General features: G+C 52.2%; 4 protein-coding genes across 4 annotated transcripts; 1 reads left to right on the plus strand and 3 right to left on the minus strand.

The window, feature by feature from the left end:
- Window positions 1-140: 140 nt before the first annotated feature.
- VFPPC_13403 (demethoxyubiquinone hydroxylase) lies at window positions 141-909 on the minus strand (the record flags this gene model as incomplete). Its single annotated transcript, XM_018291180.1, has 2 exons — window positions 141-674; window positions 727-909. The coding sequence occupies 2 exons, from the start codon at window positions 907-909 to the stop codon at window positions 141-143; spliced, it is 717 nt and encodes a 238-aa protein (XP_018147261.1).
- Window positions 910-1,610: 701 nt separating this feature from the next.
- VFPPC_13404 (RNA polymerase II transcription elongation factor Rtf1p) lies at window positions 1,611-3,652 on the plus strand (the record flags this gene model as incomplete). Its single annotated transcript, XM_018291181.1, has 4 exons — window positions 1,611-1,786; window positions 1,938-2,647; window positions 2,702-2,838; window positions 2,900-3,652. The coding sequence occupies 4 exons, from the start codon at window positions 1,611-1,613 to the stop codon at window positions 3,650-3,652; spliced, it is 1,776 nt and encodes a 591-aa protein (XP_018147262.1).
- Window positions 3,653-5,694: 2,042 nt separating this feature from the next.
- VFPPC_03151 (6-hydroxy-D-nicotine oxidase) lies at window positions 5,695-7,378 on the minus strand (the record flags this gene model as incomplete). Its single annotated transcript, XM_018282686.1, has 4 exons — window positions 5,695-6,324; window positions 6,374-6,768; window positions 6,823-7,039; window positions 7,130-7,378. 4 exons carry the CDS (start codon window positions 7,376-7,378, stop codon window positions 5,695-5,697), a joined length of 1,491 nt encoding a protein of 496 aa, XP_018147263.1.
- An 878-nt stretch (window positions 7,379-8,256) lies between these two features.
- Window positions 8,257-11,031, minus strand: VFPPC_03152 (C6 transcription factor FacB; the record flags this gene model as incomplete). The annotated part of the gene is made up of 4 exons (XM_022428313.1): window positions 8,257-9,402; window positions 9,460-9,817; window positions 9,876-10,473; window positions 10,536-11,031. 4 exons carry the CDS (start codon window positions 11,029-11,031, stop codon window positions 8,257-8,259), a joined length of 2,598 nt encoding a protein of 865 aa, XP_022284596.1.
- Between the last annotated feature and the right edge of the window lie 900 nt (window positions 11,032-11,931).

Below are 11,931 nucleotides of genomic sequence, written 5' to 3' on the forward strand. Positions count from 1 at the left end.
AGGACATTGTATAGAGCTGCTTGTAATCTAATACATTTTACATTCTCACCTGCCAGAAACGTACATCCAACCAGCTGGTCCCATCATATTAATATACAGCGTTCCCTGGCCGCCACTGGTAATCGTACACATGAGGAGCATCAAACCCGCTCACTCACCCAAATCGCTCCCCTACATCCTGCCCTTATAACACCCGTCAATAACCAATGCGGCTCGGCTTTCTTGGCATCATGCTCGACAGCATGATCCAAATGTTCCAGCTCCTCGTCTCGTATCCGCCTCAGCGTTGATACCAACTCGCTAATTTCGGTACTAACTTCGTAGCCCTCCGCCTCCCACTGCGTAATCATCTCCAATAACTCCCGAATCTGGCTATTATAGTGGTCTCCAATTTCAGTCTCTACCGCCTCCGTACACGCCATGGCGGCCTCACGACCCATCAGGGCAGTCGACCATCCTAGACCGGTGGCCAGGACAGACCACAGCGGATACAAGGCCGTAGGACGCACGCGGTGCTTGTGGATGAGTTCGTTGAATGTTGTAAAGTGGCCGGCTTCCTGGTCGTACATGTGGGCCATGAGCGGACGGAGGTGAGGATGTTGTCGGACGATGGGCGGCGTTTGGGCTTTGTAGATGAGTGTTGCGGCTAGTTCGCCAGCTTGGTTGACGCGGAGCTGGGGAGTGTTAGTACGTGAGTGTGGAAATAGGGGGGATGCAGAGGCTTACTGCGGAGGAGAGAAACTCGCGCTGTTCTTTCGTCAAGGGTTTGTGTTTCTTGGTGTTGGGAGGTTCGGAAGCTTGTGCGAGGGGAGATGGTGTGGTTGAAATTGGTCGACGGGAGTGAGAGCAGAGGAGCCTGGGAGAGGAGAGGCTCCGTATGGGCCGTGATAGGCACCGTGGTGAGGACATGGCTGTTTGTTGTGGAAGGTTGATGTTTTGGGATGTTGAGTGGGAGATCGAACGATGTTATCTTGCCGAGCTGATTTGGGTGTATCAGAGGACCCGCTGATGGGTCATTATGTCATTGACTGAAGAGGCGGCGACAGAACTTTGAATTGATGGAAGAGAAGATGAGACTTGTATTTGATACTTCTATATACTTTAAATTTGCAATACAAACTTTACTATCTTTGAAATTTGTTCGTGTCAAAGCATTGAGAATGATTTCGGTGCTTGAGAGACGACAGTGTGAGAATGTAATGGACCTTCCAAAATCATACTGTATGCTGCCAACGGACAAACCCTTTGCCGTAGACGCAGGAAGGCCAGAGCACAGCGCTGCCTCGCGCCACACGTGTAGGAGTTGAGCACTGTGGCCCAATAGGGAGCGCTCACTCAATTTACGACCAAAGTGCGGCAACTACAAAAAACTTGCTTCTTTATTCTTCGCCTCCCATTGTTTTCGCCGCATCCGAATAATTCGCTATTGTTACCCTCGGACTCGCATTGCATCGTGTCCTGCTCCCCTACCGGAGTGAGCCATCGGCTTGGACGACTTGAACGCGCCTTGGCTGTGACTTGCCTTGTTCGACTTGGCCCTGCAAACTTGGACCGAAGTTTGCCATCCTCAGTCGCCACAGACTCGACCATCAAATCTTGACGATACCATCATGTCCGATATCGAAGACGAACTTCTGGCCCTTGCGGGTGGTGATTCTGAAGATGAGGGCTCCGTCCGGAGCCGCAGCGGCTCAGCGTCGCCGCGTCGCTCTAAAAACGATTCCGGCAAAGCGAAGAAGTCGAAGCGGCGCGCGAGGCAGGATGACTCCGAAGAGGAAGGTGAAGCGTGAGTGATAGCCTTTTATGTTGTTTGCACTTGTTTGGACCGCGCGAAGTGCAATGGGGATGATGTACTTCGCCTATTGTTCGCTTGGCCTGTGTTTGTCGCTGCTCATGAATAAGTTGCTAACTCGCCAATGCTTGTTCCTGTTCATCAGATCCTCTGCTCCATCATCACCCAACTCATTGGAATCAGCGCCCATGGATGAGTCCGATTCAGATGCCGAACCAGCGCCAAGGGGTGTGGGAGGCGCCGACGAAGACGATAAATACCCCGTTGACGGCAGGTTTACGAGTGAGGCGGAAAAGGCTGAAATCATGGCCATGCGAGAAGTCGACCGAGAACGCATCCTTGCCGAACGTATCGAAGAGGTTGAAAATCAACGCCGCACTCGCCTCCTTAGGCAAATGATTGAGAGAGCAGAGCGAAAGACTGTCAAAAAGAAGCGCAGCGCCGACGCGGCAGAGTTGGAAGACGGCCAGCGAAAGACGTCACGACAACGTACTGGTAAAGCCAACGAGTCTGCTATGGACTCTCTCCGTAGAGCGCGCGCCGAGAAAGCGAAGCGTAAGGAGGAGAAATCGCATGGCCGGTCATATTCCCCAGCAAGACGTGGCTCGGATGTCGAAGAGAGCGATGATGACTTCGGTCGCGCCAGGTCACGCACGCCCGAGAAGGAGCAGGAGAAGGAGGCCCCAGCCCCCGAGCTGAAGGACTTTGATCGCGTGCGCTTGGGCAGGAATGAATTTGCTCAAGTTTGCTCTACGCCTGGGTTCGAACCTGCCATTACGGGATGCTACATTCGTATTGCTTTGGGACCACATCCAGACACTGGCGTTGAGCAATATCGCATGGCGGTTATCAAGGGTATGCGGCAAACCGATTAAGAAGAGGAGAAACGCAGACTAACCAGATGTGCAGGCTTCACGACTAACAGACCATATGCTCTTACCGGACCTAATGGGCCGTTTGTTACTGATCAGTACGTCAAAGCAGCACATGGCAAGGCCGTGAAGGAGTTTCCGTTTATTGCTGCATCAAGCGGCAAGTTTACTGAGGTAAGCGTGCATATTCCCCCTGGATGTGCGTGACGAACAAGGTAACTAATGGCCACCCAAGAACGAACTCAACCGATACCAAGTGACCTGTACCAACGAGAGCGTCAAGCTGCCTACCAAGGCATATTTGACAGACAAGATTGATGAGATCAACAACCTGATCAACCATAAGTGGACAAGTGAAGAAATCAAAGCTCGATTGTCCAAGAGGAATGAGCTGAAGCGACGTTTCGATCCTAGCGAAAGGGAACGTGTTGCCAAACTCCTGGATGAAGCAGTAACGCGAGGTGACGAAGCCAAGGCGCAAGAACTCCAGGACGAGCTGGAACAGCTCGGCAGCCAAAGGCTAGCCTTTAGAACGTCGCTGGGCTCAGCCAAGAGCATTGATGCACCCAGAGCCACAACAGAGCAAGACCGTCTGGCAGAGCGCAACCGCGAAAACAGACGAATGAACGCCGAGCTCGTCCGCAAGGCGCAGCTCAAGGAGAAGGCCAGGTCTCGCGAGATTGAAATGGCCCTTAAGCGGGGCGAGCAAGTTGCTGAAGACCCGTCTCGCCGACTCCGTACCAAGGCCAAGTTTGTCCACGATGTTAACGACACGCCGCAAAAGCCGTCTGCTACGGGGAGCGAAGTCAGCACGCCTGCCAACGGAACGCCCAAAGTATCTGCTACAAAACCCGAGATGCAGTCTCACCTTGCAAAGCTCCAGGAGAAGAATTACTCGGAGAGTAATGGCGTTCCAACGATTCACAAGCCGCTTATGGATGATGATGTGATTGGCGCCTTGGATCTCGACATTGACGTGGAGATATAAACGGAAATGGGCTTGGGAGACTTTGTTACACTGGTAAAATTGACCACAGCGGCGGGGATGGGTGCATTTACGGCGTTTAGAGGAAGCATTGCGTTAACAGGTATCATCAGGAGGGTCATCATAAATTAATGCAACTATATATATCTACATCAGCAGCCACATCTGTGACATATTATGAGTAGCGTGTCTTGTAAATCCCATCTCACAATGTATCACCCCTAGTCCTTCTTTATCTGCCTCCTCGTCTTTCCATCCAACTTGTCCATCTTCCCCTGCACATACCTCCTATACCAAAAGAACAACTTATGCCGCACATGCCCCCTCACAATATCCACCACCAACCCCAACATCTGTCCCCACGAGCCGCTCTCCCTCCTCGCCAAACCATCCATCTCATCCTCATACCGCTCACACACCTCCAGATACAAGCCCGGATCATCCGTCACCACCCCATCTATCACTCTTACCCCCTCGCACATCTTATCCCCACGTCTAGGTCCATTCCGCTCGATACACCACCTCATCCACCGGGGGTGGTTGACCGTCCACGCGAACAACGGCCTCCCCGCGTCATACACGTCCCTCATGAATCGGCGACCTTGATACGGCCGCACGAGCGTGTGGAAGGCCATGTTGAAGCCTATGTTGGGGAGGGGGAGGAAGTGCCGTGCGTAGGAGAGGGAGGAGCCTATATGGGCGATGGGGAAGTTTGGTAGGGAAGTGCGCGAGGCTTTGAGGACGGATGCCTGTGTTTTGTTAGGTTTGTTTGCTGGGCGGGTGGAGGGGACGTACGTTCCAGCATCCGAGGACGATGCGTGTTTCCCAAGGTAGTGGGGATGGGACTTGCGCTATGCTTGTGGCGATGGCGTTTACTATGTCTTGAGGGTCGTCATCTAGCTACTTGGTGTTAGAATGGTTGTGATGTTTGGTGGATATACGTACTTTAATGTCGAGGAGTATCCAGGGAGGAGGGCCATCTCTGAATTCATCCGTTTCAACGAGCCATTCTAATAGGTCTCGTAGTCGGGGCATTCCCTGCTTCGGTTCCCGGAGTGTGCGCAACGTAGACAGGTAGTCCCAGTCGCAGTCTCCCAGTTTCTTATTCACACCAAAGCACCGCGTGAGAGTCGTATCCTGAGCCGTGTAAGTCAACGACCCAATGTGCGGTTCAGATTTCTTACATGCGACAGCACGGCGACCCCGTCCCTCGACAGATGCACATCCGTTTCAACTGCATGCGCGCCAGCTTCAACAGCGCCTTTAAACGCACCCATTGTGTTTTCAGGCCATGACGCCTTGTACCCCCTGTGAGCGATGGCCTGCGGTAACAAGCGCGAGGAGTCTCGTCTGGAGGGGAGGGCGGTTGCCCATGGCGCTGAGGGGAGTTAGTTGGTGTATGGGAGATGGGGATGATTTGAATACCTTTTGGAATATCCCACATGGCGTTGTTTAGGAGGGCGGCTTTCTCGTCGGCCATTTTGGTGATGATGTTGTGGCCGGCGTCGTCTTTTAATGGGCGTTGTCGGATGGGGCGGGTGCGGAGACGGAGAGGAGATGCCGGGCTGGTGTGGACGCTGTGTAGGGATGATGGGGTTGGTTGCAGGAGGATGAGGAGGATGCGGGTTTGTGGTCGGGAGAGGGGAGGGCGGGTGGTGAGGAGATTCATGTGATTCTGCGAGTTGGAAGGATATGCATTGTGTTATGGATTGATGTGTGTTTGTGTGAGGGAGTCGGAGGCGGATGGAGTCCGGCCGGTGATGGCGTTGGGTGCATGTGGGTTAACGGTGACGGTGGACGGAGTTAACGGGGCCGGTGGAATCAATTGATGTCAGTTCAATGTTGTTTAAATGAGGAGTTGGTGATCCATGAGAAGTAGGGATTGAGGATGGGTTGGTATGAATGAATGAAAGATTGAGTGAGTGAGCGAGTGAGTGAGTGAAGCCAATGGCAATGCTGAGCTCGAGCACGCCCAACTGTTCACCACTCAACGATAAGTTGCACCTTCACATCTATCTTCACTTCTGAATTCTGATCACCTCACCTCACACAATCGGATTATAAAACCCAAACCGATTCTCCCCATCCCACATCCCCTTCAACGCCCTCAACCTCGCCCTCCTCCCAGCATCATACCCATAAACCTCACTCATGCCCTCTCCCCCCTTCGCATAATTCACATACGTATGCTTCCTCCCCTCCCCCCGAACAGCCTCCTGCATCCTCCTCCCAAACAATTCCGCCTTCTCTCTGTCCCTCTCCCCATCCCCCTCCCACCACAACATAGGCGACGTGAGTAAATGGAATCTCCTCTCCTCCGGCGCCACCGCACTCCCTTTCTCAGGAACATCCCGCACGCCCTTCCGCCCATACGACTCCAGCAGCCACGCCGACGTCGCGAAGGTCTTGTCCGCCGTGATTTCGGTGTAGATTTCGAACCCGCGACGCATGGCTGCTGGATCCCACGCGTCAAAGGAGTTAGGATAGCCCAGGATGTTCTGGTTCTTGCGGCATACAGGGCTGGAGAGACCGAAGCCGCCGACTTCAAAGAGTTTGCCCCATGGGATGTCTCTTGTGGTTGAGTCTGCTACGGGGGAGAGTTTGCGGAACGCGGTTGCGTATTCTGTTGCTGCGGGGGGATTTCCCTCATACAGAATCTGGAGATTGATGAGAGGCTGTAAATGATTAGTCTTGTGCTGGATAATTTGTGGTGAGAATGCGTACATGATTTTTATCCAGGTCGTTATTCCTTGCCATAACACCGTTGAGAACCACCATGCCTGGATCACGTATCCTCTTCTCTAGGCCATTCCAAGTTTCAAAAAACGCCTCCAGTTTATCCTGCGTGAAGCTCAGTGCCACCATGGTCCATTTCTCAGTAACTTCAAACACCCTAACCTGGAAGCTCGTCACCACGCCAAAGTTGTGCCCTGCGCCGCGCAGCGCCCAGAACAAGTCCGGATGCTGCGTTTGAGAAACACTCTTTACGCTACCGTCAGCGAGGACCGCACGTGCAGAGATGAGATTGTCAGAGGCGAAGCCATGACGACCCTGGAGCATGGAGTGGCCGCCGCCGAGAAGCGGTCCGATAGTTGACACGCATTCGCATATTCCGGTGACTGAGACGATCAGCTTGGATGTTTTGCCTCACAAGATGAGAGTCTGATACACACCCGCCTGCTTTCCCTTGTTGAAGAGCGCTGCCGTGATTTCGTACTGCATCGTTCCTCCGCCCACGGTAGCTGACTTTCCGTCGTGACTGAGCGTTGTGGTGTTTAACTTGCGCATGTTGATTTGGATTCCGCCGTGGACTTTGTTGAGTGAACTTGGCCAGCCGTGGGCGCCTGATACGGCGAGGAAGGGAGTTGAGCGACGATTAGCATATTTGATCTGGAAAGTCAGTTACATTTTCATACTTCAGTCAAAAATGAGTTGCTGTGAAAACACCACACAACCTTCTCGTGAGAATAGTGCACTCACCGTCTCCTGGACATCCTTCTCACTTGCAACCTCAACAACAGCCACATACCCTGGCTTAATTCGCGGACTCGACGCTCGAATCTGCAGTTCCTCACCTTCCTTAGACGACGGCAACACAATAGCCGCGCCCTTTGATAGCAGCGGTCCTAGTTCCTTGATCACTGTCTCTCCAGACGGAGGCTCATGGCCGACTTTGGACAGTGCCACTGTGCATCGCAACAGGACTTGGAGAAGCAGCGCGAATCTCATTTCTTATCAACTTGAACTCAGTTCTGTGTAATGACAGATTGACACATGAGTCTTAAGTGTGAAATGAAATGGACGAGTTCTGTGGAACTACTGAATCACAGGGCCGGAGGTTATGGCGAGCTGAAGTATTCAATATATATGCAGAATGCAGCCCGATATGCATCATTCTCACCATCCATGCACGCCAGAGAGACCAGACTATCTCACCTCCGTCTAGACCAGGGTGTAAGCGGCCGTCGCATTCAGTCAGACTGATTTACCTTCTAGTTCTGCACTCTCAGGCCGGTGTATGTCGGTCGCGCCAAACCAAGTTACAAAATAGCAACTAGTCCGTTGCAATGACAGTAGAAAATAGTGCTGACCATGACTTGTCTAGCGCCGGGATTCAACGCAAGGGGCAATTTCGTGTCTTGCAAGAATTTCAGATATGCTTAAATGGCTCCGTATCCTTCACCACAATATAAGAGCCGTGACCTCAACCGATAACGACAAACAAATTCTGCCAGCCTTATTCTTCGGATCATCGCTCAGCTCGTGGGGCCAGAACTCTTGCAATCTGATTACTATTCACAAGAAGAAAGGCTAGGAAACCGAGACTGCTAGCACAAGTACCAAAAGTTTCGTTCCCAAACCATATATATATGTATGCGCCGTACCCAAAAGCCAAAATGTCCAAAAATTGACAAACATGTGCCCAGAATTCCCAATCGAACATTCCAATGTGCTGTGATACAAGCTAGTATACCCGAGAATATCAGTCCTTTCCAACGCTAGCCATACATAAACCATCCCATTTTGACTCCTCGCCGACAAACCTGCCAATATCCTCAAGTGACAAAAGATGAAGAAACCCGGTGGTAATACTACCCGCTGCCTCCTCAAAGAGGGAAGCCCTCAAGGTCGAAGCCATACGCTTCCGTCATATGCAGCTTATTGAACTCGGCACTGCCTACGCTAAGACCCAACTCCGAAGGTGCAACTTCTTCGCCTGAGCTCAAGCTTTCATCGCTCATGCTCAGCACACTTTGCGGTGGCTCTGGGTTCCGTCCGAAATCGCCAATGTTAATACTGCTGAGATCCCAAGAGTCCGGAGACCAGTCCGAGCTATTGGGGTTACCTGGAACTGTTGAATCGCCAATGAGGCTGGCACCGCCGTAAATGGCATCATAGACATTGTTTAAACCCCCATCCATTGACCCAAGTAACGCCTCCCACTCAGAGTTGGACACCCCTGGCACCTTTGCAGAATGGTCGACGCTGCCCATAATTTGGCTAGATGGTGACATGGATGATCCTGGGGTTTGCATGCGGTGCATCACAGCAGGAGAAGATGGATTAGTATGAGATGGAGTATTGTTCAGGGACAGGTAGTCGAGGTTCGGAATGGTGCGACATGACGCGGTTCTGTTACTCATGCCGTTAGGTTGCGGTACCGACGGCCGGTGGCTTCGGTGGCTCGTGGATCCCTCAGATGAGCTGATGCTGTCAAAAGATTGTCGAGATTGAGGATAGTAGTCAGGTTCTTGGACATTGACACTGGGCATGGTCATCCGACGCATCTTGTCCTGTTCACGTGGAACGCTTGACTTCTTCTGAGAGCCTTTTGAGGAGGCACGCTGCGGTGGTGCAGCCATAGCTCCCTGTGCGGGAAGGGGACTCGTGTGCTCGTCAACAGTAATGAGAGTTGATGCGATACGAGCTAGGTCAATGCATCCAGGAGCTTTAGCCTTGTTCATTGACTTGATAGTGACGTTGACGAGCTTCTCGAGATCTCGGCTCATTTTACTGTCGGGCTTCAGGTCGACCGTCTGATACAACAGTGTCAAACCGCACAAAGCTAGAAGGTCAAACTTGTTCAAGCAGAATGAAAAACTCATGTTTCTTTCTTCCAGAAGCTGGATGATCTGAATGATTCGCTTGCTGGAATCCGCAATCGAAATGAGAGCCGGTGCAGCCTTCGGACCTAGGCTAGAGCCGACGGCAGGGCGGTAGATGAGTGCCCGAATATGGTAGTATGCCAAAGCCTGTTGTCATGATGGTAAGCGACCAAGGCTGTTAACAGTATACACGAGAAGACTTACCAGTACAGGGGATCTACTGCTAGTTATATCGGTCGATGGTTTATCTTGGGAGAAGTTTAATCGCAAATGTGCTGGCAACTCATCGTGCCAAGCATCAAGTTCGGCTTCAAAGCTTCCCATTTGCTGAAGCGAGAGCTCATGATTGGCTACTGCCGGATAATTCTTCTCCAAAATTCGAGCCAAGATGCGGGTTGCCCGGAAGAGAGCCAAAGCGCTGGATAGTCGTGTATACTCCCCCGGCAAGGTAGGCTGAAAGCCCTTCTCCGTGATGTACTCATCGTCCGTATCAGATGGATACTCTGTTTGGACGTCATCTTCCTTAAGCATTTTTGGCAATCCAAGGGTGGCGGCAGTAAAACTAACGACAGCGGTCAGGCGGAATTGCAAAATAAAAGGTGAAGAGGTGTTCAACTTACCAATCAAGTGTATAGAGCGTCCAAAACACCTTCTTCCTGGTCTCCAGAGTCAGGGCACCAAACGAAAATCGCTTCTGGCTTTGATGCATGCCGAGTCGGTGGGAAAGCCCAATTGCGAGGCCTTTGAAATGTTGGACTCGCTTATTGTCTGCTCTTACAGTGCAGTAGAGTAGTGCTAGAATCAGGCACTGAAGAGTATTCATGGTGTTCTCCAGAACCATTGAATCAATAGCTTTCGCCCATCGCTTTTCACATATGGCCAGTTGTTGGTAGTCTGGATGTTCAGATGAAAGCCCGGCGATACTGAAAACGAGGTACAATTGGGCAATCTTATGGTGGCATTTGACCTTTTCAGGGTCGGCCACAAACTCTTCGTAAATGCGTAAGAAGGTGGGCTTATGCAGTACGGGGAAGAGCGGTGCCCATTCCTGGAAGTAGACATTGACACACCGGTCGGAAAAGATGCGAGGGGGAAGTGGTGATGCCTGGCTAGGCTCGTCCTGGGCCAAAGGAGCGCATCCTTGGACGTGTAAGAAGGCCTCTGGGTTAAACTCGTTACAGGGTTTCCCGCTCTCTTGAAGCTTGCGTTTGAAGGAGGCTATTGAGGCGATTAGCGGGCGTGATTACGGCAGACATTGAGCAACGCGGAAATATACTTACTGATAAAGGCGCGGCCACTAGATGGGCCCATGAAGTAAGAGTCTGAGTTCTCAACACCAAGGAGTAGTGGGGAGCCTTGTACACGGAAAGTGTCTTCTTTCGTGGTGGACACGGGACTGTCCCTGGACGTCTCTGGTGAGGGTAATGTATTTGAGGCAGATGTGACTGACGGTCGGCGATGGTGGTTGCCGTGCATTGCAGAGAGCATATCTATTTTCTCATCCTTCTCGTCCAAGAGGTCTTTCAGTTCTCTGACCTCGGTTTCCAACTGGCGGACTCGCTCCTCCAGCGATTCTGTGTATCCACGGGGAAAGGCGCGGCGACTCAGCTTGTCGCTTGTACGGCACTCAAAGCCAACATTGGCACATTGTGAGCAAGTCGGACGCACTCCATCGCAGCGAATCTTCTTGCTTCGGCAGCGGTCGCAGGCTTGGGCAATGCGGCTTTGAGCACTATTGCCCACCTTGATGACCTTCATCGGCAGAATGCCTGGCATTTTGGCAGCGCCGTCGTGCGGGCTTTTGGGCCGCGGTGTTTACGTTTCCAGCTGCGATAGGCGACAAGATGAGCAAATTATGTTGAGAATTCTTCCCGTCGGCGGCGTTGCAGATTATGTGTAAGCGCCGGGGTCGGCGGTCGACTAAAAGCTGTCCTTCTCAAACGCAAGTGCCAAAAACTCTCCGATACCGACTGCGTGACTTGGTATTTTTCCCTCGGTGGTTTCGTTTTGTTTTGAAGCTGATGACCTGTACGTTGCAAACGTTCAAACGTCGTCGTCGTCGGTGGTGGCGGGGATACAACAAAGAGCAAAGTTGGCTTGCTCGTCACCAGAGTGGGGAGTTTTGAAGAATGTTGAATACAGCAGAAAGAAGGACAACGTGGGATAAGTAGATGTGGGCCGGGCAAGGTCAGTGAGACTTTGTGGAGTGAAACGAAGAAATTGGAATGGAGATATCCGGGGCAAGTGGTCAAGGGGTTTTGGGGGTCTGGTTCGTGAGAACGGAGCCACCTGTGGTCTGCCCTCTGGACGTTAGCAACTGTTAGTTGGCCTGCTAGCGCCAACTGGTCACACAGTGGTGTTTGCAGCCACGAAAGAATTCCGGGGAAAGTGCAACGGGGCCACTGGGCAGAGTGACCAAGAGCGTCACACACAGTGGGAAGGCACACTTGGCAGAAACGCGGATTCTGGCCAACGGCAGGCAGGGGATTACGTGCCTGCGGACCCAACGTTTTGCAGATCCAGTGGTCTTACGGTGCAGGCACAGCACCAAGTCACCGTTTGCGTCTCACTGAACGCAGGGCCGGCTTCCCCAAACATTGAACGTGACCAGGCCAGAATTAGGTACCCCAGCCCAGTGTGAATTCCGTCCAAGCGACATGCAGACTGCATGTGCTG

This window comes from Pochonia chlamydosporia, chromosome 2 (genome assembly GCF_001653235.2).
Source record: "Pochonia chlamydosporia 170 chromosome 2, whole genome shotgun sequence".
NCBI lineage: Eukaryota > Fungi > Ascomycota > Sordariomycetes > Hypocreales > Clavicipitaceae > Pochonia > Pochonia chlamydosporia.